Source organism: Ambystoma mexicanum, chromosome 5q, assembly GCF_040938575.1.
Source record: "Ambystoma mexicanum isolate Mex_15411 chromosome 5q, UKY_AmexF1_1, whole genome shotgun sequence".
In the NCBI taxonomy this organism is placed as follows: domain Eukaryota; kingdom Metazoa; phylum Chordata; class Amphibia; order Caudata; family Ambystomatidae; genus Ambystoma; species Ambystoma mexicanum.
Genome location: NC_090933.1, coordinates 402,635,946 through 402,663,612, shown reverse-complemented (window position 1 = coordinate 402,663,612; position 27,667 = coordinate 402,635,946). Strand labels below are relative to the sequence as shown.

Genomic DNA, 27,667 nt, shown 5'->3' with positions numbered 1-27,667 from the left:
AGATGTTCCGGTGACATGCGTCGTCCCCTCGGGGGTTTGTATGTTGGGGAACTGTTGAATTTGATGCAGTATCCGTGGGCTACGGTGGAAAGTACCCAGCGGTCTGACGTTATACCCTCCCATGCTGGAAGAAAGGATGTTATCCGGCCCCCGACCGGTGTTGCATGGGAGGGGACGCGAATCTTCACGTCACTTGGTGTTCATCCCAATAAGCAGGGCGTGAGCCGAGCCCGTCGGGGCCGGGGACAGACGATGAAGCGCATGTGCGCTCTCTAGGGGGGTTTTCGACTTCCGTAGCGGAGGTCGTGGTATCACGTTCCTCGTCACTGTCGGAGGTAGCGACGGTGGGTGGAGCGTCGGCCTTCGACATAGCGTAGGCCGCCCACCTCTTGACCCTACGGTCTTTTAGAGTCTTCGGCTTAAGAAGCCGACAAGCCGTGCAACCTTCCTCCTTGTGATCGAGGGGCAAGCAGCGGTTACACCGTGAATGCTTGTCCTTCCAAGTAAACTTGCCCTTGCAAAGCGGGCAAAACCTAAAGGGTGTCCTCTCCATAGCCGAGGCAATAAAACGTGATAACCACCCCAAGGGAAAGGAAGGGGAAAAGGAAAGGCATTCTCAGAAAAGAATTAGAGATGTCCCACGACCCCCACTCTCCCTACTGTATTTGGCCTGCGAGGCCAGGCCACGTGTTCGGCAACGCCGAAGGATCTCCTCCGCTCGTCCCCTCCGTCGAAGATCTTGCTCGGCGGAGACAGCTTCACAACAGCGTCGAGGGGGGGATCGATATGTTCTATATTAATATAGGAAAACGACCAAAGGTCGAGGAGATGAAATCTGCAATGTCTCTCGAGGAGCTCCGCGTAAAGGCGACCAGTAGCTGGGCGGAAAAAAACAATCTGAGGGACCTCGACGCGTGAGGGATTGTGGGTACAACACACGTCACTATAGGGATAGTGTTACAGACACGCCTTGTCGACGTCCCCTTTTCGACTACGAAAAACAAAATGCAATACTCCGCAGTGACCACTGGATGTCGGACCTATGCACAGCATGTGATTCTAAGCAGATTAACAAACATCAGAAACAAGGATTTTGTTGCTGGCCTTCTGGCCGAAAGCAAAATTTCCTTTACGTCGTCCGGAAGGTCCCAATCCCTGTCATGATGCCTACCCCCGGGGAACCAGGCCAGGTCCAGCAACCCCGGAAGCAGGCATCAAGTTATTTTGAGCAAGCCCAAAAACCCCTGCTAGGGGCTGTTTGGGTGCGGTCCTGGCGCCATAGGCGCCAGGCTCAGAGTAGAATTTACCTGATGCAGACCATGCTGCAGAGCTCCAAGCCAAATGAGGCTTGGAAGGAACTATTTTACCTAGGGACTATTTTTTACTCGGGTGGGGCTGGGGAGGAATACTTACCTGGGACTACTTTGGAGGCTATTTAAACCATGCCCGAAGAGCAGCTCACGCTTCGCATTATTCTGCATCCAGCAGCGTAACGCTCACCGTGTCTGCAAGCCTGCATCCAGTCTTCTGCCATGCCTGCCTCGAGTCTGCAGCTCCTAGAAAAAGGGAGGAACAGAAGGAGAAGAGGTTAAGAGCAAAACCTTCGATCCTTACCTGAATTCCGGATCCTTCGAGCTGGAAGAAAGAAGCATTTTACGCGTGCCGCCTCGCCTGCTGCAGCGCCGCACTGAACTCACAGGCCTTCGCAGCATCCTCACGATCCACCACATCCTTCTGCACGTTTGCGCCGCTCTCTGGCACCTAAGGGGAACACAAGAACAGCAAAGGTGAGCCAAGCAAATAAACAGAGGCAATAGTAACTACCCCCATAGAATTACCTGATTACCGCCGGGGGTACTATTCCTCTTCACGGGTCGGCGCAGTCTCCATTGCATCCTCGCCGTACCCCCGGCCCCTAAGGGGAACAAAAGGACAACAAGGTGAGACGAAGGGACAAACAAGGGGAACTTTTCTCACCACAATAGACTTATCTAATTTTACCGCCGGAGGCATTATTCCCCGAACTTCATAATTTCTCTCCACACCTGAATAAGGGAGCAAGCCACAGGTTACATTCTGGCCTTATTTTATTGAACTGTGTAGGATAAGCCAAATCCTTACCTGAACTTCGTCATCTACCACGAGGAACTCTTCGCTGGGGTCAAGCTGCAAACTGCAAAGAATCGGACAAAAGTGAAAGTCAGACATGTGAACTCTTACGAACTACATACTTTTCGGAGTCAATATTGTTCTGGAACTCCCCAATTCCTTCGAGCCAGTGAAGCAACTGGTTATCAACGCGCCCCTGCGCTCAATGCAGGATGGAGAGCTCATCTTTTCAAATCATCAGGTGAGACTATAAAAGGGTCATCAAAGGTGATCTGTGGGGAGAACAGCAAGGGTTGGGGATTTACGCTCAACCCCACGGGTGGTTAATTCCCTTTCTCCATTTACAGAAGAATATTCCTACGGGCCAAGCAAACAAAGCTAGGTGGGCCAGTCCAGTCCCTCATCTCGGCCCTACGCGTCACATTGGTGGAGACCGACCGACGCCTCTGTGGGAGCCTGGTGAGCATAACAATCCCTGTATCTCAACCTCTCAGAAACCATGCGTGAAGGTTGAGTGTCTTGACCTCTGGATGGAGAACCCGACCTTCCTCTTGCGAGAGAAGATCCTCTCTTTGCGGAAGACGTATTGGAGGGCAGATGGACATGTCCAGAAGGTCTGGGTACCACGTCCTCCCTGGACCAATCCAGGGCAATTAGGATCATGGTTTTCCTGAACTTTCTGAACCTCCTGATTACTTGAGGAATCACGGGGACTGGAGGAAACTTACAGTAGGGGGAAATCGCAGTCCACCACGAACGCGTCTCCTAGAGCTCCTCTCGGGGGAAATTCCCTTGAGCAATACTGTTCGCACTTCTGGTTTACCTCGGTCGCTAACAGATCCACTTGAGGGGTTCCCCAAAGGGTAACTATCTACAGAAGAACTTCCTGAGGTAACTCCCACTCGTGGGAGACTGTGCTCTGCCTGCTCAGAGCGTCTGCTGCCGTGTTCTGCTCTCCGGCTAGGTGAACTGCCGATAGAGAGATTCCTTCCCGTATTGCCCAGAACCAGAGCTACATTGCTTCTCTGCACAGTGGTAGTGATCCTACGCCGCCTCCTTTTGTTGAGGAGGTACATGGCCACTGTGTTGTCCGTCATTATCAGGAAATTCTTTCCTTGTACAGAGGGCAGGAAGGCCTTCAGCGCTAGTCTGATTGCCCTCAGCTCCAACAGGTTGATGTGTAGTTTGGACTCCGATGGAGACCAGCGAACGCCGATTGTAAGATCGTTTGTATGAGCTCCCCACCCCTTGAGTGAGGCGTCCGTTACTATTGTTATCTCCAGCCATGGTTGCCAAAAAAATTCCCCTTTGAGAATGTTGTTGTTGCAAGCCCACCATAGTAGATCCTGAGCAACTGCGCTCGGGACTTGCAGAAGATCCGGCATACTCCCCGAGAACTGGGACCACTGAGGGCTCATTGAAGGGATCTCATTCTCAATCTGGCCTCTAGCACCAGAAAAATGCAGGATGCCATGAGGCCGAGCAACCTCCGAAAAATCGAAGGCCGGCAGATGCTGGGCTTTCTGGAATTTTATTACCATCTGCAGAATGTGGAGAGCTCTTATCTCGGGAGGCGAGGCTTTTCCTGAGGAAGCGTCCAAGACTGCTTCGATCAACTGAAGTTTTTGGGATGGTATCATGTGGGACTTCTTGAAATTCAGGGAGAAGCCCAGATTGTGAAGGATGCGACAGGTGATCGCCAGATGTTTTTGAGCTTGTTCAGGAGTACGTGCTCTGATCAACCAGTCGTCCAGGTAGGGGTAGACGCGACTTCCCCCGCTCCTGAGACTCGCTGCCACTACCGCCATCAGCTTGGTGAAAACCCTCGGGCGGAGGTCAGCCCGAATGGCAGAACCCAAAACTGATCGTGAGGACTGCCAACTGCGAACCTCAGGTACTCTGTGCTTGGGATGGATTGGCACATGAAAGCCAGCATCCTGAAGGTCCAATGATACCAACCATTCTTGGAGTTGGAGAGCCTGAAGGATCTGAGAAAGGGTTACCATCTTGAACTTGTCCTTCCTGAGGAACTTGTTCAAGTTTCTCAAGTCCAAGATGGGTCTCAATCCTCCATCCTCCTTTGGGATGACAAAATAAGGGGGAGTACCAACCCTTGTCCCTCTCTGCCACAGGTACGTGTTCTATTGCACATTTCTCTAGCAGGTTTAAAATTTCCTGCAAAAGGAGCAGGTCTGGAATCTTGGTCAAGTTGGCTCCCGGTGGATGATCGGGAGGCCTTTTTAGGAAGGGAAGGCAGTAACCTTGAGCTACTGTTTCCAGTGCGCAAGCATCTGAAGTAATGCCCCACCATTCTTGCAGATGCTGAGAGATTCTGCCTCCCACTGGTGTTTTGTATGATAAGGCCTAAGAGTGATTTGGAGGTGGCTACAGGAGCGTCTGAGGGTAAAGATGCCGTTCCTGAAGATGGCTTTGTAGTCTTTCCTCGTCCACCACGAGTGACTTTTTTTGCCTCTTTGAAAAGCCTGTCCTCTTCCTCTACCAAAAGAGTAGTACCGAAAAGGACGACCCCTTCAGGAAGATGAGCCTGAATAGGGTTTCTGAGGTTGTCGCACGGAGGCACTAAGGGATTTAGCTGCCGCTTTTGAGGTCTGCAGTTTTTCTAGGCTCTCATCAACCTTACTACCAAACAGCCTCGAGACATCAAAAGGCATGTTGAGAAGCCTGGCCTGAACATCTGGTGCAAAACCAAGACTTTCTCAACCACGCAAATCTGCATAGCACTGTGCTTGATGCCATGGATCTGCTAATACTCAGCAGTATCCAATCCAGACTGGAGACATTCCCCTGTTGCCTCCTTCCAGTCTTTGACAATATTCAGGAAGCCTTCTCTTTCCTAGCCTTCCGGAATATGTTCAGCCGCTGCCGAAATGTATTCCCACAGGGTATGTGTGAACCTGGCTAGGGTACAGGTGACATTGGTTGACTTTAAGGCCGTGCTACCCAAAGTAAAAACTTTACGGGCCCAAGCATCAACCTTCTTATCCTCTCTACCCGGAGGTATGGTTGGATATTCAGTTTGTCTCGAAGTAGTTGCAGCCTGAATAAGCAGACTTTCTGGAGTGGGATGTCTATTCAGATTAGAAGTAGAAGTTCTATACTTCTTAGGAAAATTGCTGTTTACCGCAGCAATGTTGACCGGGGTTTCTCAGTTCTTTTCCACTGTTCTCTGAAGCGCCCTATGGAAGGGGAGAACTGGATCCTTCTGGGGGCCCCGAACAATTATGTCCGTCATATCGTCCCGTTCAAAGGTAGGTGAGGCTCTACCCCAGCCCATATATTCTACCTCTCTGTTCACTAAACTCCTGTACCCTGAATCTGCATGTTCTGCAGGGTCAGGTCTTGCAAACTAATTCAGGTGACGTGTCAATGCCACTAGCAGAATGCAGAGTCTCGCACAGGTCTCTCATTTTAGATTCTGGGTCTATAAGTTCTTCTGGAACTTGTCTAGTGCCATATTGCACTCCAAAAGGAGAGATTTACTCATCCTCAGAGCCAGTTTCTTAAAGAATCGAAGACAGACTTAAAAAAGTCTGATTTTGGTAACGTGTAAATCTCCTCTCTTCCTCTTGAGTTTTCGTCGAAGGAATGGAAGGATTCTTCGAAGGTGTCGAAGGAATCTTCGACAACCCTGATGAAGCCTTCGACAAAGGCGTCAAAGACGTTTTAGGCTTCGATATCTAAGCGGTCGGCGCCGATGGCGTCGACGAAGTTGCAGATGTTTTCAACAACTTCTGTTTTTTATGAGGTGTCGGTGAAACACTTGACTCTCGAGGATTCCTCAACGATTTGTTAACTAGAGTTTTACGGGGTTCACCCATACTACTGGGTCTTACCGCAGTAGTTCCCCGACTTCCCGGTCGCTCCATTGTACGTCACAGGGGTCTGGCTCTTTTGGGGTTTGAGGGGGTCGAGGCCGCATTTTCAAAGACCTCCATCATCTTTCTTCTAAAGTCCTCCCATTTTCTTGGGGAATCCGATTTAGTAGGGCATCAAACCAATTCGGTCGATGTATCAGATGATGATGGAGACCTATGTCTCCTTTTAACTTTTTTAGAAGATGAAGATTGCCTCGATCTACGAGATCGGTGTTTTTTGTGACATTCCGATTCTTTGATTCAGACGATTTTTTATGCCTTTTCGACGAGCCTTCGAAGCCTCCCTCCCGAACGCTAGTTTCCCTTTCCTCTCACAGAGGGCCGTCTCCATCATCGACTGACAGGAGCCACAGTCACCGGTTCGATCTGAACCCAGGCACCAAAGAGATGCAGCGAGGATCGGTGATTGACATCTTCGAACCGCAGTCGATACACTTGTTAAACCCAGTCTTGGGTGTAGAAGCAGTAGATGATGATGATGATGACATTTTCTAACAGAAAATCTCGAAGCGTGCCATTCGAGAGCGAAGCAATCGGAAAAATGGAAATGAAGCCAACAGGCGTGGCTGGAGCTATTTATACCAACAGTGATGTCGACATGGTACGGAGCCCGTCGAGAGACAATCGACGCCACGACCTCGAGCACAGCGCCTTCTGCCGAAAAAAAAATTCCAAAGCAGCGAAGCTGGCGATAACGAATATCACAAGATGAGGAAATACGTGGGAGGACAGAATCCATTCAAAATAATGTTATATAAATTATAAGTGTAAGAGGCTCTTTGATGTACATTTATAGCTAAGGTTCAGTGTACTTACGTACAGCTCACATCTTCCTCTTAAGATAAGCCTGAATGCTCTGCCATACCAAGGTCCTGAGTTAGTACAGACTGATACGAAGAGTTGGAGATCTACAAACCATTGGGCTAGCTTACTAAAGTCTTACTATCAGAAGGACTTTAGGAAAACTCCCCTAAAAATAAGTATTTGTCGAAAGACAGTTAAGTACTCCCCTCTATGCCTGTCTCAAGGTTAGCACAGGGATGGGATACTTGACCACAGTTCGGCGACCAAAGGAAAGCACAGAAGGAGTTGGGGGACAATGGGCTTTGCACCCAATGGCCAACATGGGGGACAGGAACTATGTTTACTTAACAGCCTGACTCAGATTTTACCAGGTCCCAGTGTGGTTCATCCAGGAATCGCTGGGGACATGATATTCCATCCTTTGTTCGGGTGAGAGGTAACCAGGGGTTGCATGCTCGAGTGCTTCTTCCAGTCGGGTTCAACTTCAAGATGCAATATCAGAAGAATGCAGAGTGTCGCAGCACTGTAAGGTGCTGTGTGCAATTGACAAAATATAGGAATTACCAATGAGAAACACAGTTTCGCAGTACTAATATTGTAGAATCTGATAAAATAGGGATGCCTGGGTTTGTTATCATTAGAGAATCAGTACTCTTTGTTAGAGAACCATTACTCATTGTTACTCAGTATTATCCCTTTAGGAATCCAGTTATTCATTCATCATGTTTAGTTATCCATTATTGCATCCTGTTTAGTAGTACATGAAGAAATGGCATCATTATATTATCCACATATTAGACTGCCACTTTTGTATGCAAAGAGCCATTTGCATTATGCATTTGAAGAGAGAAATAGGCCGTTATATGAAGGGTTTGCTTAAAATTTTATTGCATTATGCATTAGAATATAATGCTTGCCATTGAGAGAGAAACGTGCTACTATAGAACGAATGAGGCCTGGAATGACACTGTCGTATTTGAAATGCCATGTAGAGCCATTTCGAATGACACATTGTTATGCTTTGTAGTTACACATTTAGAGATATGTTTGACACACATGTATGTAGAGTGTGCACTGAGAATGAGTTTGCATAGATCTAGCGCTTGCATTGCGAGAAGAATAAAGTAAACGTTAGAAAGCATTTAGCTGGCATTTGAAGTCATTTTTGATGGACACAAAAGCGCCACTGGGCTCAGTGCGGAGAGATTGTTATGAGTTAGTGTGAAAGAAAGAATGTAAACAGTTTCTTGGCAGACAAAGAGGTCACCTTCGCCTTAGGAGAAGGAGGCTAATCAGCATGGCTTGGTGTGCCGCAGAGACAGCAAAGGTTGGGGCCATGGAGGGAGCGCGACATGGGGAGATGGGAGAAGTGACTTTTGCATGAGGAGAGATGGCCTGCTCTCTGGAGGAGAGAGGATTTAGTGATGCAGACAGAGCCAACAGTGGAGTTAAATGAGAAATAGATGGAATAGATGGTGTTTTGCACCGCACACGGAAGGCCAAGGCAGAGATATGATGTCCTATGTCACTTTGACACAGAACGTAGTGACCAGAACACCAAACACGCATAACAGACTGGCAGGCACTGCCTGAATATAGAATGCTGACAGAAGAATAGACATTCTTAGCTTAGAGAATGTAAGTAACCATGGAGAAATTAGTGTGTCATTGGATTAGTATAAGCAGAGGTGAAGAGAGAGGAGAGCCCGTAGTTGCTGGTAGTTGCCTATAGTTGCTGTTAGTTCTTGGTAGTTGCTGGAGGAGAATGGGGTTAGAGACTGATGAGTTCGTTCAAGCTAGTGGCTGATGGAGTTTTGGATGGAGGTGCAGTCCTGAGGAATGAGGGAGAGATATCTTGGTGCAGCAGAACCTGATGGCAGAGCTTGGCAGAAGCAGTCGTGTGACCAGATCTTGAGGGGCCTGCCACTGCTGACTGGCTGATTGCAGAGTTGTACAAAGAGGAGAGAATTGACAAAGACAGAGCTGGAGAGGAGAGAGCTGCACATGAAAAATGAGAAGTATGGTTCATGGCCTAGGCAAACTGATTGATTACAGCCAGTGGGGTGGCTTTGCTGATGGGTTTGGGGAGGACATGGCATCTGTAGGGGAGGTGCCCAAGCCAAATGAGTGGGGGACAGAATGGTGTGCCATGGAGGTTGAAAAAGGGGGGACGGGCACCCGTCCACCCCCTCCCCCCAGAATTACACCCATGATTAGAACAGACACTCCCACAAAGAGCTTTGGGAGAAACGGGAGATCAGACAGGGATGATCTTAAGAGAGTGAGTGTGAAGTATGATGTGGATTGAAGAGAGGATTGATTCTACATGAAGGAGAGGATTGTTGGATGTTTGAGGCTTGCATTAGACTGCATTAGAATCACAGGCTTGCATTAGGAACCCGAAAGGCATATATTGCATGGTAGATTTGCACCAGAAGCATAAAAGGTGCAAATTCGATATTGGCTAGAGTCTTAGCATTGTCTGCATTATGCTTTGCTGTGCATAAATGTATTCCATTGTTATAATTGAATCGATTCATGGGTTTTCTTTGTGTCTTGTGTTTTGTGTCCATAGAAGTAAGATAGGTTTATGTTATTAGGCGTAAGATAGGAGTAACACAGTGCACAAAGGCCTCTTAATACAAATGCAGGGGGGGCATATAGTGATCCACACACCCCTAGGAGATTGTCTGAGATTGCCTAAGACCGGAGCATGGTTGCCAGGGGAGGAGGGGGGGCAAGACGATGGTAGGGATTTGTTTTAAAGATTAACAACATACTTGGGGACTAGTCAGTTTCCCCGTAACAATGAGCAAAAGGCAAGGGTGCCCCATTGAAGTCAATGGAGCCCAGTGGAGAGAAAGGTGCACAAGAGAAAATCTTTCCTTACATTAGACACTGTCGTATCTTAAACGGTTACTAAATAAAACACAAAATAAACATGATGAACTCTATGACTTGTTTATTACATTTAATAAGAATACCAATTATACTTACAGGCAACATTGCTTCAGCCCACTCGCCATGACCTCTTTGAAGGAGTTTGATTCGTTCTAAATCATAACAGATCTGAACAAGATCCCCCACTTGAAACTGTGATGTTCCTCCTTCTGCACCTTGGACAGCATCACCACTACGAACCATGTTGGCCTTTGTTAGTACAGCTGGATTAAATGTCCATCTAAGAAATAAAATAAATTGAGTAGTTTGTTTTTAAACAAAACTGAATTCAACAGAGCCTAAAAGAAAATGTAATAAGAATGCAAAAGCAGTAACTATCCACAGAACCATTTAGTACAAAAAGGACCTTAGTCTTTCTATCAGGCATGTTTTTAATTGTCAGAGAAAGAAAAAACACAATACTTTATTTTTTGTAGAAAAATGAGTAAGTACCCATCTGGTAAAAACTCAAAAATGGAAATAAAACATTTACAATATACAATGCTTCTCTTGAAATTAAAATGTCAAGGAATTTAATTCCCAGTGTAGCATTATCATGCAAGTCAGCTTGTTGCGAAAACATCTGCTTTAGATTCATGGCCATAAATTACCTTTTCAGATACTTTGGTTCATTAATCTCCCTATCACTTTCGAGTACCAGAGTCTTTTCAGGTGAGACTTTCAATTGCTGTAACATCTGGCCTTCACATAACCCCTGACCTTTGAAAACAGAGAAACTCAGAGGGTGGTAGAAAAAGGAAAATCCAGAGTCAATCTTTTGAACAATACCAGGCTAAATGTGGAAGCTGTTCAAGAATGCATCTAAGAATGCATGTGAAGTTGTCCTTACCAATTCTAGATTAAATGTTCTTTCCTCTGCAAGGGTGCAAAAGGAGGAAGACGAGCACAGGTGGCATATTTGTTTTGGTTAGAGATTTTTATTTGCACAAAATAAAAAGGAAAGGAGGTTGGGGAAAGGCCTCACTGTCCCAAACTACTATGAGGGGTTGGAGTTGCACTGCCTCAACAAAAGAATACTATCGACCCGGTCAGGATGTCCACCGTCCTTTCTATCGACCCATTTCCATCCCTTACACTTTCAATCTAACTGAAGAAAAAAGGGGTGTCTTCTTAATTCCTGAATGAGGCCTCTCCCGTTCTGGATGTGGATACCAAAGCACAGTTCTTGTGTGAAAGAATATGAATAGTTCACGGCTCACAAAATCAGCCAACTTAAAGATAACCCAGTTACCCCGCTTTCCAGGGTATCACTACATATTATACCCACCAAAAATATCACTGTATATATGGTCGTCTGGAACGGCCATAGGCTATATTTTTGGGGAGATAATTTTGGAAGCGGGGGTGTCCCCCGCTCCTTTAAAAATAATGGTGGGGTTGCAGGGGTGTCCCCTGCAGGTTCCATGCCTTAATATTGCTGCAAAGATATGGCGATATTTTTTGTATGGCAAAATTTTTGTGGGGATATTAACACATGGAACCTATTCCTGGAGTGAACCTCTTCATGGGTTCCTGTATCTTATTCCCAAAATACAGTTTCTCAAAATCCTCTGGGGAATTCCTCTTCCCAACTCGTAACACAAAAAGATGATCCTTCCCAGTTAGTCAGGTCCACTATCTAGAAACACATTTTTCTGTACAGTGCGCCTTATACATACTCTATAAATAAGTTAAAATAACCTGCCAGACCTCATCGTAGACTTGTCCAATAGGGTATCATGTCTGGTTTACTCGCCTGCCAACTTGATTTCCAGAATTTTCACTTTCAAGATATTTGTGTTTTGGGCTCCCAACCACTGGTTATAATTATTTTTGTATTGCGGTGGGCCCTCGACCCTTAGGCATTCCACTGGTGGGTTTCACCTGCCTTCATATGGGTCCCGACCCTGTTCCCTTGGCTTAACGGGATCCTCATCCCTTTTCTATCTAGTGTCCACTTGGACAGACCCGGTATACTCCCCTGCCAGGTACTGTCCCACCAAGGTGCACTCCCAATGTTCATATCTGTCTTGTTATTCCCTTGTGATCCCCAGGAGTGTTAGTATTATATTGTAGATTCTCTTTCTCACCCCAATGTGCTCTTCGGGATTTTCTCATTGGGTTTATAAAGTTTGTATCTATTTGTTTGCTTCCCTTTTCATCCCCTTGACCTGTTTAAAAAAATAAAGTTTGCAAGGTTAGTATTATATTGTACATGATCCCTTTCACCCACTTGAGTTTTTCGGGATGTTTTCATGACCCTCCTCAGCTCCCTCAATGTCCTCCTGACCAATCCTGCCCTTTCCCTACCTTTGGTAACTTTCAGGTGGTCTCCGGTCTAATATGGGGTGAGCAAAACTACTCTGCTCCTGCCGCGCTTGGCGTTCTTTGCCTCGCGGCTCTGCAGCTCCGCAGCTCCAGCGTCTCTCGCCATCGGCTGCCCCAGTTTCTCGTCCTGGTCGGTTTTGCTGGTCTGGCTTCCTGTGTCTCTGCCAGCCATCAGGTTCGCCTCGCTAAGACCTCCGGTATCTATGGCAGTCCGATCCTGGCCGCCAGTCAGGTTACTCGGTATGGGACCAGCGTCTCTTTGCCTGATCCTGCAGGGCTGGCTGTTCGACCCCAGAATGAGTCCTTCCTCCTTTTTACTGTTGGCCTTTCCACACAGCTGTACCGCGTGTGTTGGTTCCGCAGTGGGCTTTCGCATCCTTGCTTCATTTTCCTCGTCACAGTGATATTCTGCATCAGGCTTGGATGAGTCTTCATCATCCAAGTCTTTTTAAGGATGTTGTAAGGGATCAATAGTAATACAAACACAGTGGCATGTTAAGTGTTGATTATAAAATTTTCTTTATCACAAAATAATAAGGAGGTTGGGAGAAATCCTATCTATCCCTAATCCCAAGAGAAGTTCGCCTGCCTCAACAAAACTAAGGAACGTCTGTGTCAGAATGTTAAACAAAAGAGTGTCCTCCGTCTTATGTCTAAAACCCTAAACTCAACAGTGTAAAATAGGGATGTCTGTAAGCTAGAGAGTTGTAGCTTTCCCTCAAAGTTCAAAGAAAGTTATAAGGTGTCAAACACAAAGGAAGTGTTCACCAGGAAAGGGGTTTTCCCTTCCCCTAAATTTCTTCTGGTAGTTTGAATGTCACTTTATCACAGTTCAAGGAGGAAGAATCTTCCCTCGAGTCACCTTTAAATATTCAGTTTATCCCCCTCTGTAGCTCAAATAACCTTAAAGGGGTATGGTTCTTCCCTTTTCCTTTGACTGTTCCTGTTTTCACCTTTGCTGTACTTTCCTGTATTGCGACTTCATCACTGATCCTTAAAAGGGGTGTGGGTCTGTATTAGTCATTACTGTTCCACAGTTTCAGATTTACTTTTCTTCTCACTCCTGGTTTACTCTACGGCCAGGATATCACAGTTCGGTTTCGTGGGTGAGGGTCCTAGACCCGCAGTGTGCCTGCTTTACTCTCCTCACAGACTTAATATCCTTTTTTGGGTGCAAGTCCCAGACTCACTATGTGCCTGGTGTGTTGTGTTATTTTTTTTCTCTTTTTTTTTCTCTCTCTCATGCTTTTCTCTAAATAATGCTTTTCTCTAAATAATGCTTTTCCAATATTGGGTCATGTGATGCTGGAAATGCATTGGAGGGACAGGGCCTCCATGTCCTTGTCATGGAGACCTTTTATCATGTGTGTTGTGTGTTATTTTGTGCACAGGAGTCCATGTGGGACTCCTGGCAGTGCAGCTCCTCCTCCTTTTGGTTTAGTGAACAGACACTTGGGATACACTTATTGCACCCATGGGTTGGGAGAACAACCCTGTACCCCTAGTGTATGTTTTTGGGCACCGGTGTGTGGCCCACAGAGCCGGGTATGGCCTGGTGAGCAGTTCCATGCTAAATTTGACAGGTGCTCTGAGTATCCGCCATTTTGGGATACCAAGGCCCTGCCATTGGAATCAGTTCATTCCTGATAGAAGACAAGATGGCCCCTGTGGCCTCTTGCTTTCTATTGCCTGTTACCTTGTTTTCCCAAAATCCCGGGAAGCCCCGACTCTGTCCCTTCCCACTGACTGGCTGTTGGGTGGAAGTTCCATATATGGTATTGTGGGGGAAGTCCAGGCCAGACTGGCTGGAGCCTTCCCAGTGACTGTATGTTGTGGGTACACCCTTGGGGTTGGACCTGGGTGAATGGAGTGTGTGACCAATATGCACTTCATGTTATGGGTGTCTGGTTTCTGGTATGCAACACCATGAATTAGACAGCCCTGCCCGAAACTGGTATGAATGCAGTGTGGAGTGCTGAAAGGCTGGGTGCTTGTCCCAATGCATATTCCTTGTTATGAGTGTTTGGAGGGAAGTGAATGGCCTGAATGCACTGTGAGTCTGATTGGCTGCCTGCATGAATGCCCTTCTGAATGATTGGTTGCTCGAGTATAACCCAGCAGAGTGAATGAGACACAAAACAGTATATCTGGGTGCCTCTCACTGGTGGAAATCGTTCAGAAGCTGAAGTTGAAACTTGCTGCTTATCCTTAAAGCCCAGCTGGAAGAAGGCGGCTTGATGCTGGATTTGCTTTGACCCAATCCGAAAGCTGTCGAGGACTGATCCGCAAGAAGACCTGTCTAGGAGACCTCTTCCCGAGCTACGAGGGAACATTGTGCAGACCGATAACGTTCGTCGAAGCGCCCTGGAAGCCAGCCTTCGAAAGACTGTCGACCGGAGACGGGGACCGCCGAGGAATCTCGAAGTAAAGTACCCGGACATCGAGGCCATCTGCTGTCGACCAGGGTACCGCTGGAAGCCCTTCGAAGCAGTGTTGCCCAGAAGCGGGTACCGCTTGACGCTGTGCTGTCGACGACAGGAGCTGCAACGCTCCCTTGCCTAAGAACACTTTGAATCAAAGACTCCTTTGCTCATTACCATCAACCGCTTTGTCCCGCCAGAGAAAGTCAAGGTCGCGACGAACCAAAGAGAATCCGCCGGTGGGTTTCCCGCCATCCGAAGACCACAAAGACACCGACGACCTTGCTGGGCCAAAGCTTCATTGATTCTTTGCGGCAACAAACCGTCGTTGAGGTGCACCGCACGACTCATCTTCACAGGACGTCCACGACCGTTCGTCAACATCAAACCTTTTCTTCGAGGACTCTAGACGCCAAAGTTCACCTTCTTAGAGGACCATGGAAGATCCGTGGCTCCTGCCTTAATGGTGGTCACTCAAGAAGGATCTGTCGACAACCCATCAAAGAAATCTGCTATACCAGGTACATTGGGGTGGTAGAACAATTATAGAAGGAAATAAGACTCTGCTAAAACAACATATGGACTGAGCTTGTTTATTATCTTATTTACAGCTTGCCCAGGTGGGGGGGGGTCCCCACACAGAACTGTGCCTAGTGGTAGGGCCCCAGTATTCTGCCAATTACTTAACCAGCTTGTTTTCCTCGTCAAGTCTATCGTTTCAATTTTTGTAATTGATTTATATGCCATTTTGAAACGGTCTACAGTTGATGCATTTTAATGGAATCAAAGAAGTAATTGTGGTATCACACAGACTGTATATATTTACCACTTTAGAATTGCCTGAGCACAACGTGTGTTATTGTATGTGTACATAATCAAAGCCTTATTTATATAAAGAACTGTATTTCACTAACAGTGTGTGGACATTCCTTTGTGGGCACTTGGGGACTACACTAACCAGCCTGCATCACCTCCTGAGAGCTCAAGCCTTGATTGCTGGTCCACCTTTACCAAATAGAGAATCTTGGCTGGGGTGCTCTGTGCTTCTACTCTGCCATAAAGAGGGCAGGAGTACAGATGCCCCCCCTCCATGTCATGGCCACTGGCCCAGAAACACAGACCCCGCACCATCAGGGGACAAGGGAAAGGGGTAACAACTTTAGATTGTCCCTTTGGGACAATACAGCATAAAGGACTCAGCTGGACTCATTCCTGGCACCTTTGGAACCAGGCTCATGAACAAATATAAACTGACACACTTGGTTCGGTGCAAAGTGCTTTATTTTACATGCAGGAATCTCCACATGCATTTGTTCGGGTGTGGCTGCTGGGGAAAGTCTGGATTGCACGTGTAGCATCCTTAGGAGTGGCAGGGTGAGCCAAGGCTAATGGGCGTGGCCAGAGCTAGACTATATAAACCCGGCCAGCCTTCTTGCAAGCGATTTGCGTTATTCTGCACTGATGGCAGAGTAACGTTCACCGCCGCCTTAGCGCATCTTACCTTTGTTTCCCGCAACCAGCATCAGTATCTTACCTTTTTTCCAGCAACCAGCATCAGCAGCTTACCTTCGTTTCCAGCCTCAACACTTACCTTCGAACCTGCTTTCGTCGCCATGCATCATCAGGGACTCTGGCATTCATCAGTTATCTCCAGACCTCCGGAAAGCTGCACTCAAACTCTGACATCGCGGCACGGCGAGCAATCCTGCGAGAGAAAAGATAAAGACAAGGTTAGAACTCTCAAAGACATCGCGTTTAAGGTCACGCTTTTGACAAATTTTCGCACTTAACCTTAAACCAACACTCAGCTTCTGTTGGAGCATCGTGGGCAACATTCTCTTCCATTTTGGTCTCGCTTCATGCACCGCAACTACCGCAGGGCCGCAACTTTGCCTGTAGGGAGAAAGCAGAAGAAAGACAACATTAAAAAGACACGAACAATAATCAGGAATCAACATCACAATATTTTAAAGCCTTAAGACACTTACCATCAGGAGTGGCGTAGCCACAGCTGGACTGGGCTACCACCTAGAATGGGCCAGTGAAGGAACTCTGTCCATTTAGAGCGCCCCTGCAGTGAGAAGCAGGACGGAGAGCTCATCACTAATCAACAGGTGAGCTTATATGGGTCGGCGCATGCTCACCACATTTTGGGAAGAAGGGTTCGAGTGGGAGAACAGTCGCATAGCAGCATTCTCACAATCTCATCTCCACGCAGGAGCAGTGTCACCAATCGCTGCAGCCCACAGCATATGTGCAGGGGAAGGAGCCTGACAAGGGTGACCCATTTCCAGGGAGGGCTGTGACTATGCCCCAATCTCCCCGCAGAGACCAGGTGAGCGTAACACTCCAGTCTTCACAGGTCACCAACCCTTTCTCAGCAAATTTCTTATTGTTATCAACTCCTCTTTTCAAATATTGGGTCACAAACCCTTTAACATTGGTTGTATTTGTGTCAATGTCCTTTTCCAAGCATTGGGTCACAACCCTTTCTTCAAACTGTATCAATCTCTCTTTCCAAGGTTTGGGTCACCGATCCTTTCTTAAAACTATGTTTGTATCGGTTCAATTACTTTAATTGGGCTTTCTCGCACTGTTAATGATATGCAACTCTCTCTGTCTCTCTCTCAAGTGCTCCAGTAATACACAAGCTCTCTATGGGACTACCAGGCAGCTCTGGCGTTCCTCGCATCCTACTGGCTTCTCCTTCGGTTCACTGGCTAGGGGTATGACCAGTCATCTGTTGGGCTCCATCTTTATCTTCCGTTGTTTCTGGTGGCTCCAGCTGCCTATAGCAATAAAGCGGTGAGCTTCTCTTGGCCCGGGCTCTCTGCACGCCGTTCTCATCAGCCTCCGTATTGCCTTCCACAGTGTGCTCGCCTCTGGCATTCCAATCCGTGTCCACACAAGATGTGTTCCGCTGCATTTTCTGCCTCTCACTCGTATTCTGTTCAGCTGTGTGTTTAAACTTCCCGGTATTAGTTAACACTTTCCAAAGACTAGAACGCAGCGTTTGCTTATAGCGTCTGTCATCCTCATTGTTCTATACCTCTTCCTGGTCTCAGTACTAAAATAAGGGGGGGTGGGTGGGGGGTAAATATGGCTGTTGATGAAGGAAACGTGGGAATTTATTTATCGGTGTCACAATAAGTCATACAGGCATGTTGCAAAGGCACATGGGTGTCATTAAGAATAACATCTGATGGTTTATTTTGATTCAGAATGTTCCTGCCCCTGGGGTTTGTCCTCCCCTACGTGGCCCTCCCGAGATAGCCACCCACCCACAGGGTCATAGTCCAGTACCTTCTGCCTTTCCATGGCCTCGTAAGAGAAGCTTCCCTTCATAGAATCAGTGAAGACGTTGCTAGATTTGACATCAAAGGGGTGTATGAATACTGCGTTCTCCTAGGGCCATTTTCACCAATCCCATGAAGGGTTTACCTCCCCAGGAGATCCACCCACCAAGTACCAGCCCCAGGGGGAATATTGGGTAGCGGACTCACCTCCATAGCCTCATGGAAAGGGGCATCCCCCATGGAAAATGTGACAATTCCCTCGAATTTGTCACACGCCCGACCCACTGCAATTCAGGTAGAAGAGCAGGTAAGGCCAAGCTCTCAAGGGCGTAGGAGGGGAGCAAGCATTGAATAAGGAAAGGTCCGCAAAATAGATTAGTTAAAATATACCTAGGGTATTGTGCACTAAAATGCCACACACTTGCAGGAAAGTAACTATGTAACATGGAGTTAGTGCCTTTGGTACACGACCGTACCAGGTATAAGAGTCCCAGGTCAACCAAAGCCTCAGGAAGCACAGGCTGAGCAGTTTAGTGCTAGAAAGAACCGCAGGTCAAATTTATTCTGAAGAAAATTTGTCTTGTTTACAGTTCAATGGTAGCCGTTTAAAGGCAATAGGCATGTGGGAAATCAACTGCAAACTGTCACATGTCAAAGATCATTAGTCTCTGGTTTTTTATTTTTTAAATGAAGAATAACTTGTAGGCATGGTCGTCAACTTTTGTGCCAGTGGGTGAGGTGACCTAAAGCCAGTACATGGTGAAACGGTATGGAAGTTGACTATGCAGGCTCAGGAGGTGCAAACAGTGACCCACAATGAAGGTCCAGTAAGCCCGGGATTCCTCATACTCCTGTGCAATCAGTCAGGTATCGGGAAGCAGAGTAGTCCCCTGGCTGAGGAGTAGGGAGCAGTTACTATATGGGTCCCTCTAGATTTGAGATGTTTGGAATCTGCAGATTCCAGTAGTGATTCCCAGTCAGAGTTTCATATTGGACTTATGCTACAGCATAGGTTTTCAATGTCTTGTGCCATTTTCAGTCTGTTGAGGTGCTTACAGACTTCTCTTAGCAAGAGACAAACTTATACGTTCAGACTACCCTTTCTTCTATAAATACTGAGAGAAGAGCGTGTGCTAAAGTTTAATTGAAAGAAAACCAAGCAGCAGTTTTGGAGACCTTTCAGAATTAAGAAATGCAAAAGCAACACCCAGGAGTTCTCTGAGAGAACAGGCTGTTTGCCAACGCAAGTAAACTGCTAATATCTTGCAACTTACCACGGCTGACACAGTCTTGGGGCACTAACAGTTGAGTAAACAATGGCACTTGCCACAGAAAAGATAAGGTACCTTTCTGGTACCCTATCCCTCACAAGCTTAAGATCTCAGCGAGAATACACCTAGTTGTGCCCCTAAGGATGCCGGAGGGTGGGCGGGCGCACGTAGGTGTGTGTGTGTGTAGGTGTGTGTTGTGGTGACAAGGAATGACTAAGAGGTGCCATGATGATTGCTATAGTTATTCAAAAGAAAGATAAACCTAGTGTCATGATGCCTACCCCCGGGGATCCAGACCAGGTCTAGCAACCCCGGAAGCAGGCATCAAGTTATTTTGGGCAAGCCCAAAAACCCCTGCTAGGGGCTGTTTGGGTGCGGTCCTGGTGCCTATGGCGCCAGGCTCATATGGATAGTCAGTCCTGGCGCCATAGGCGCCAGGCTCAGAGTAGAATTTACCTGATGCAGACCATGCTGCAAGCTTACCTGATGCAGACCATGCTGCAAGAGCTCCAAGCCAAATGAGGCTTGGAAGGGACTGTTTTACCTAGGGACTATTTTTTTTACTCGTGCGGGGCTGGGGATGAATACTTACCTGGGACTACTTTGGGGGCCATTTAAACCATGCCTAAAGAGCAGCACATGCTTCGTCGTATTCTGCATCCAGCAGCGTAACGCTCACCGTGCCTGCAAGTCTGCATCCAGCCTTCTGCCACGCCCGCCTCGAGTTTGGAGCTCCTAGAAAAAGGGAGAAAGAAGGAGAAAAGGTTAGAACAAGAGCAATACCTTTGATCCTTACCTGAATTCCCGATCCATTGCGCCTTCGAGCTGGAAGAAAGAAGTTATTTTATGCGCGTCGCCTCGCCTGCTGCAGCGCCGCGCGGAACTCACCGGCCTTCGCAGCATGTTCACATTCCACCGCATCCTCCCGCATGTTCACGCCGCATTCCGGCACCTAAGGAGTAGACAAGAACAGCAAGGTGAGCAAAGGGAATACACAGAGGAATATTAGTAACCCCCCCATAGACTTACCTGATTTTACCACCGGGGGTACTATTCCTCTTAACGGGTCGGCGCAGCTTCCACTGCATCTTCGCCGAACCCCGGCCCCTAAGGGGAAACAAAAGGACAGCAAGGAGAAACAAAGGGACTGTCAAGGGGAACCCTCACCACATTAGACTTACCTGATTTTACCGCTGGAGGTATAATTCCCCGAGACTTCATACTTTCTCTCAGTGCCTGAATAAGGGAGAAAGCAACAGGTTACATATTGACATTATTTATCGAACTGTGTTGGAAATACAAATCCTTACCAGAATAAAACCGGTTGTCACGAGGAACTCTTCGCTGGGGTCAAGCTGCAAACTGCAAGGAATCGGACAAGAGTGAAAGTCAGACATGTGAACTCTTACGAACTACATACTTTTCGGAGTCAATATTGTTCTGGAACTCCCCAATTCCTTCGAGCCAGTGAAGCAACTGGTTATCAATGCGCCCCTGCGCTCAATGCAGGATGGAGAGCTCATCTTTTCAAAGTATCAGGTGAGACTATAAGAGGGGACATCAAAGGTGATCCGTGGGGAGAACAGCGGGGGGGTGGGGGGGATTAACGCTCAACTCCACGGGTGGTTAATTCCCTTTCTCCATTTGCAGAAGAATATTCCTACAGGTCAAGCAAACGAAGCTAGGTGGGCCAGTCCAGTCCATCATCTCGGCCCTATGCGTCACATTGGTGGAGACCGCAGCTGTCCATTTCAGATCGACGCCTCTGTGGGAGCCAGGTGAGCGTAACACCTAGCGGTCCTCAACTCTAAATGGGTTTTCCTAAAGAAACTTATGTGCTCATCAGGAAGTCCATGAAAGTCCAAATCAAAAGGCACAGACCATGTCAAAATGCTCCTACGCTATCCCGCTCGCTTCTCCTGTGTCACAAGCCCAAACTCTATAAACAATAATAGAGTTTGGGCTTGTGACACAGGAGAATAAATCCCTTCTCCTAGGTGTAAAGTGTCCCAAAGACGTCAGGTTTTCCCCACAGAAATGTTCCAGGCTTTCTGGAACCCACAAAACAAACTTCTACAGGATATTCGTGGGACTAGGAGAAAGGCTCTCTTCTCCTAGCTGGTTCCCCAATGTTCCTTAAAGTTTTCAGCAAAACTTGTAATTTCTTCAGAGATTTCCGCCTGTTCGATTTCCACCCATACTCTTATTCCACCTGGAGATAAATCCTATGAAGTCTCATCACTGATCCCCAGCCCAAAATGTCCTCCCCTGTGGCCAGGGGAAGGCAGTCGCTACCTGATCCCTGTCCCTGGGGGTATTATTATGAAGGAATATCACATGGGAGGAGATGGATGTCGGGGAGAGGGAATGACCCCATCAGGCGAGATGCGGTATGCTCCTCTTCCATGTGAAGAAGACACTATAATTCCTGAGTTCCTGTGTGAAATCCTAAAACCCGTCCTTGCCAAACATCCTAAACAAAATGCCATTCACATTTCATATGTACTTAACAGCAATATAACAGCTTCTGTCTCTAATGTTTCGGATTTAAAACACAAATGTAAAGTGATGTAACATTGAAAGGTTTGAAACTCCTAAGGCCACCACTTCCGTAAACCCTCAAGTACTGAGACGAGGAAGAGGAGGAAGGAGTCAATGTGGAATGAAAGGAGCATCAAACTCCACCTGCAGACTTGTTGTCAGATTGGTAATCAGCTGTGGGGCATTTAAACCTGATAAAGAACTTCAATGGAGGAAATGAGAGAAGAGTTGCAGAGCAGGTAAAGCGTGGCCAACAGCAGAAGGAGACACACGGAGATCAGCCGTGCTGGGAGAGCAAAGCGTTCACAGGCAACCATCTGAAGGCCTGCTTCACCAGAGGGACGGGGAAACCAGTGAGAGCAGCTGGAGAACCACTGCAAAGCAGACCACCACTGCAAGGCTACAAGAGATGTGGTCTTGTGGGGCTGCCTTGGATCCATCGGCGAGGAGTTGGGAAGCAGACGCAGGAATCAAAACAGGGTCTGCATAAACAGGGAAGCCTTTCCATAGAAAGAACTTCCCCCACAGCCAGACGTTACACGAGTGAGTCGACCCAGAGAAGTTGGGGATCCCGGACTTCAAACAATTGAACAGTCAATTTGAATACCGACCAAACAGAGAGGAACAGCAAAGATTGTACAAGTCTCCTTATATGAAATATTAATTTGGGAAAAATTGGAACAAGCATTGCCACCAGCCACGCAATGTTAATGAAGAAGATGAAAGGCAAAAGTTGTACAAAGCTCCTTATATGAGATGTCAATTTGGAGAAACTTGGAACAAGCACTGCCACAAGCCAAGATATGTTATTCAAGAGGTTAACAGTAAGAACTTGTACAAACCTCCATGTATGAGATGTCAATGTGGGGGGAAGGGTAGTTCGAACAAGTAGTACCTGAAGTAAAAGAGGCATAAGCAGTGAAGGACTGCAACTGTGTTATACTTAGGAAGAAAGTGGACATTGCAGAAAGACCTGGTGACCAAAGCGCAACAGGCAGTGAAGTCTTTCTGGAGAAAGATACCTGGCAGGAGAGTACACCAGGTAATACATAAAACCTATGAAAGAGACAGTGAAAGATACCTGGCAGGAGCGTATACTAGGAGATCTAAAGAGTCATCTTTGGAAAAGTAGTGCGAAAGAGACATTTTGCAATCCTGTCAATTTTGAAGCAGTTGTGAAAAGTAGACTATTTCCATTCTTTAAAGTTGAAAATACTTCTTTTGCTATCCTCCAAACAGTGTTGTGGGAAAAGACATTTCTACCATTTCTGAGGAATCACTGTTTGGGAAAAGACACAGTTTGCCATCCTTAAAGTGCTTTATGAAAGACTTTCCAGCTACTCTTAAAGACTCCGATTTTAGAGAACACTTTGGTTATCCTACCTGAAATAATCCCAGGGAACACAACCCCTCCTAGATTCAAGGATTATGTGTTGAATTTTCATACTTGTTTGCTATACAATTTTTTATCAAGTAAAATTCAGAACATTCACCTTTTGATTGTTTAAGTGTGAGGGTCAGTTATAGTTTGGACACACAGACTTTTTATATAATGTTGACAAGACTCAGACTGATCTTTAGCTTCCTAGGTAGGGAAGGATGGAGATAGAAAGACCTTTATCCAACCCTTTTGAGTTTATAAATTGTCTGGTGTTGAAAACAGTACAACTTTGTGTCTGCCTCTCATTTCTGACCCCTCACATCCCCCACTGGGACAACAAAGATGGTCCCTGAGTCACTCACAACTCTCCAGCACCACACTCTTGTGGAACTGTCCAGGGAATTGTGCTAATCTGCTTCTTCATGGTTTACAATCTTGCATCTTCCCTGCCCTTTCCCGGTCTTCTACCTGCTCCAATTGCCTTCTCCCAGGGAACTCTTCACCGGTTTCGCCAGAGGTCGTGGGTCCACTCTACTTCCACTTCCTTTCATGCTACTTCTGTGGCCCGCTTCACTCCACAGCCAATTACTGCTGGCGGTCTTGGCGCAGTCGTCGTACCCCTCGGTCCACCTTCGACAGGTCACGCCACCACAGTCTCTTGCACTCTCTACACATTCGCCTACGCAGCTCTGCTGTACGCTATGGTAGGCGGTCTTGGTACCGTTGTAAGACCAAATGGTCCACCCACTACAGGTCGCGGCACAAACTCTGTCTTTCCAGGTTCACTGCGCCGGTTCCCAACCGACTCGTAAAACGCTTCTCAGGTGTCTCACTGCTTCTTTCTTCAACTTTAGAGACGTGCTATGCTGCAGTCTCCCAAAGCTCAGCCTTACGTGCTTCAATGTGCCCCCCTCCTCCACCGGGTTCCCCTTCTGGACGTACAACTCTCAGCATACCAGAACTGCATGGGCCAATCCAGATGTGTCAGAAGACGACAAGAGCCCAGTCCTCCTTTGCTGTTCAGTTTGAATAGCGGGGACGGCCCCAGCGCTAAATCAGTCCGATTGACATCTGATCAAGCCTTCGTCCCTCTCGATTGTAGCGTTCAAGCTCTTCATCCCTGTACCTATGACAACATGGTGGGTTGATATTTTACAATAACACAGTTTCTGACGCGAGCTGATATATATATATATATATATATTTAAACAAGTTACTTACCTGTATCTGTTGTTCTCCAGCATGGGTCTGGCATGGATTCACATGCTCATGAATATTCCCTGTCAGGCCGGGAATCCTCGGTATAGAAAAAAATCAGCATCAGTTTTGTTTCTGATCTGTCTTTCTTAGTAGTAACCAATCACTGGTCTCTGGGTCATACTGCCCCCAGCCAATGACTGCCCTCTCCCTAAACCCCGCCTCTGGCAGCCATCCTCAGATTTGGTAGCACGTAAAGTGGCAGTCTCACCAAGTGAAGAGCAGCAGAGGGGTAGGCGGGAGGGTTCGCATGTGCATCCATGCCAGACCCATGCTGGAGAACAACAGTTACAGGTAAGTAACTTGTTCCTTCTCCAGCATGGGGTCTGGCATGGATTCACATGCTCATGAATAAGAGAATACATAGCAGTACACACAGGCACAACCACGGGAGGTGGCAAAAGGCTCAACATTAAGCAATACAACAACACGACATTAAGCATCTCTTACCTCCTCACCAGGCTCACCTTAAGCAAACAGGTTGCGCAGCACTGCTTGGCCGACCCTGGACTCCTCCCTGGAGTCCCGATCGACGCAGTAGAATCTTGTGAAGGTGTGCTTCGACCTCCACGTCGCAGCCCTGCAGATGTCCAGCAGGGGCACACCAGAAAGTAACGCCGTGGTAGCAGCGATCGCTCTGGTCAAATGGGCTCTCGGACGGCCGGGCAGCGGTCGGTTTGCCAACCAGTGACAGTGCATGATGCAGCCAGAGAGCCATCTGGAAATGGAAGTCTTCGAGAGAGCCTTCCCTTGATTCACAGTCCCAAAATTAAAAAATAACTGTCATGTCTTCCGAAAATTGTTCGTGCGGTCCACGTAGAACTTCAGCGCTCTAGCCACATCCAGCGAGTGCAAAGTCCTTTCAGCCGGCGATGAAGGAGACGGGAAGAAAACTGGCAACACCAAGGGTTTGTTGTCGTGGAAGTCCGACGGCCCTTGGGCATGAAGGAGGGGTGCATCCTCAGCACCACCCTCGTATCGTGAAACGTCAAGTATGGCGGCTTGCAAGATAGGGCCTGGATCTCTCCCACTCGTTGTGCGGAGGTGATGGCCACGAGAAACGCTGTCTTCCACGACAAATTTCAACGGTGCCGAATGCATAGGCTCAAATGGGGGCCCCATGCACCTGGTCAGCACCACGTTGAGCTCCCAGGGCAGGGGCCTTCACCGGCAGGAATAATCTGAACAATCCTTTCATAAATTCCTTCACCAGTCGATGAGACCACAAGGACGCCCGTCCCGTAGTTCTGGTGTATCGTGAGATGGCGGCCAGATGTATCTTGATGGAAGCGTGAGCTAGTCCAGCCTTGGTCAATGACAGTAGGTACGGCAATACTTGAAGGGCCGTAATCCGCAGAGGGTTAATCTTCTGTGCACGGGACCAGACAGAGAACCTCTTCCATTTATGTCCATGGCACTTGAGAGTTGAGGACGCCCTGGCCTTTGCAAGAACCTCTCTGCAGTCGGCCGGGGATGTCGTACCCTCAAAACACTAGTGCTGCAGGAGCCAGGCCTGCAAGTTCAGCGACTCCGGGTTGTGGTGGAGAATGGCGCCTCCTTCTCTGGAGAGAAGATCTGCGTCCATCGGCAGCTTGACTGGTGTGGACGTTGACAAGTCCAGAAGGTCCAGGAACCAGATCTGTCTCGGCCACGCCGGTGCGACGAGGATCATCCTGCACCGGGACCTCTTGAGCCGGTTGATGAGCAACGGCAGCGGAGGGAACGCATAAAGAAATAGGCCGTCCCAGGGGAACGAGAAAGCATCGCCCATGCTCCTCAGCTGGGGGAACCTGCTGGCGAACCTCCGGCACTTGGAATTTGTCGCCGTCGCGAAGAGATCAATTTGGGGTTCGCCCCATCGTCGGAAGAGTCGATCCACTTGATCCTGGCGTAGTTCCCACTTTATTCCTGCCAGATGAAGAGGCACCAGAAACATCCCTTGGGCGACGGCCCAATGCCACAGATCATGGGCTTCCTTGGATAGGGCAGGGGATCTGGTTCCGCCCTGCTTCCGGATGTAGAACATCGTGGTGGTGTTGTGGTGAAGATCCTCACCACCTTGCCCTTGAGGGACGGAAGAAAAGACCTGAGGGCCCAGAACACTGCGCGGAGCTCCAAGATGTTGATGTGGAGTGACTTCTCCTCCGGGAGCCAAAGGCCTCTCGCGTGAAGATCTCCGGAGTGCGCTCCCCAAACTTCCAGGGAGGCGTCCTTCGTCACCGTCACCTGGTGAGCTGGGGACTGAAAGTCTGAGCCCGCCGACAGATGAGAGCAGGTACCCCACAACCGGATCGCCTGACGGAACGTCTCGTCAAGAGGGATCCTGTCCTCGAAGCTGCCCGTCGACTGGACCCAGCGGGCGTCGAGGAACTCTTGAAAGGGGCGCATCCGAAGCCTGCAAAGGCGCACCAGATAAATGCAGGAGGACATCATCCCAAGGGGGGACTTGATAGATCTTACCCTGGCCATGTCCGTGGCCAGCAGACGCTGCACCTTGCCCAGAATGGCCCTGGTCCTTTCCGACAGAGGCCAGCCGCGCCACTGTGTCGAGCTTGGCTCCCAGAAACAGGGCGACTTGCGACGGAACCAGGTGGGATTTTGGAAAGTTGATGGAGAATCCCAGGTCCGTGAGCAGCTGGACGGTCTTCGCAGTGTGCTCCACGGCGAGCTCCCTTGTCCTTGCCCGGATGAGCCAGTCGTCCAGGTAGGGGTAGACGTGGATCCCCTGTAGGCGCAGCCGCGCCGCCACCGGTGCGAGGCACTTGGTGGACACCCTGGGTGCCGACTTCAATCCGAACGGGAGGGCCTTGAACTGGTAGTGCCGCCCTTGGACCACGAACCTGAGGAACTTTCGGTGTCTTTTTAAAATGGGGATGTGGAAGTACGCATCCTCCAAGTCCAACGACGACAGGAAATCGCCCTCCTCCAGCTGTCCCAGCACGTGCTGGAGGGTGGCCATCCGGAACTTCTGTGCCTTGATGTACTTGTTCAGTCGTTGCAGGTCCAGGATGGGGCGCCATCCTCCTGTCTTCTTTTTTACGAGGAAGTACCTTGAGTAAACTCCGGAGCCTTGAAGCCTCTTTGGGACGTGCTCGATGGCACCCTTCTTTACATCGCCCTTACTTCCAACAGTAGTTGAGGGACGTGATTTTCCTTCCTGGCCATGGGTGGAACGCGAGGGCACTTCTGAAACTCGAGGGCGTGCCCTTGGGCCAGGGCGTCCAGCACCCAATGGTCGGTGGAGATGGACTCCCACACGCTGACGAACCTCGCCAGCCGGCCTCCCACCAGGGTGCTTTGGCGGGGGCTCGACCCCACGGTCGGTTCAATCTTCTTTGGAGGCCGCCTTGCCTCCTTGACCTCCCCGTCGACAACGACGGGCACCACCTGACTTGCCGCGTCCCCTGTAGGCTTCCTGGGACGA

General features: G+C 48.3%; 1 protein-coding gene across 2 annotated transcripts in view; it reads right to left on the bottom strand.

Moving 5' to 3' along the window:
- Nucleotides 1–27,667, bottom strand: part of MIB1 (MIB E3 ubiquitin protein ligase 1) — an 863,979-nt gene that overhangs the window by 607,995 nt on the left and 228,317 nt on the right. For both annotated transcript variants that reach the window (XM_069620891.1, XM_069620890.1), the window contains exon 7: nt 9,807–9,990. In XM_069620891.1, coding sequence (XP_069476992.1) covers nt 9,807–9,990 — 184 coding nt within the window. The remainder of the gene's footprint in view (nt 1–9,806; nt 9,991–27,667) is intronic.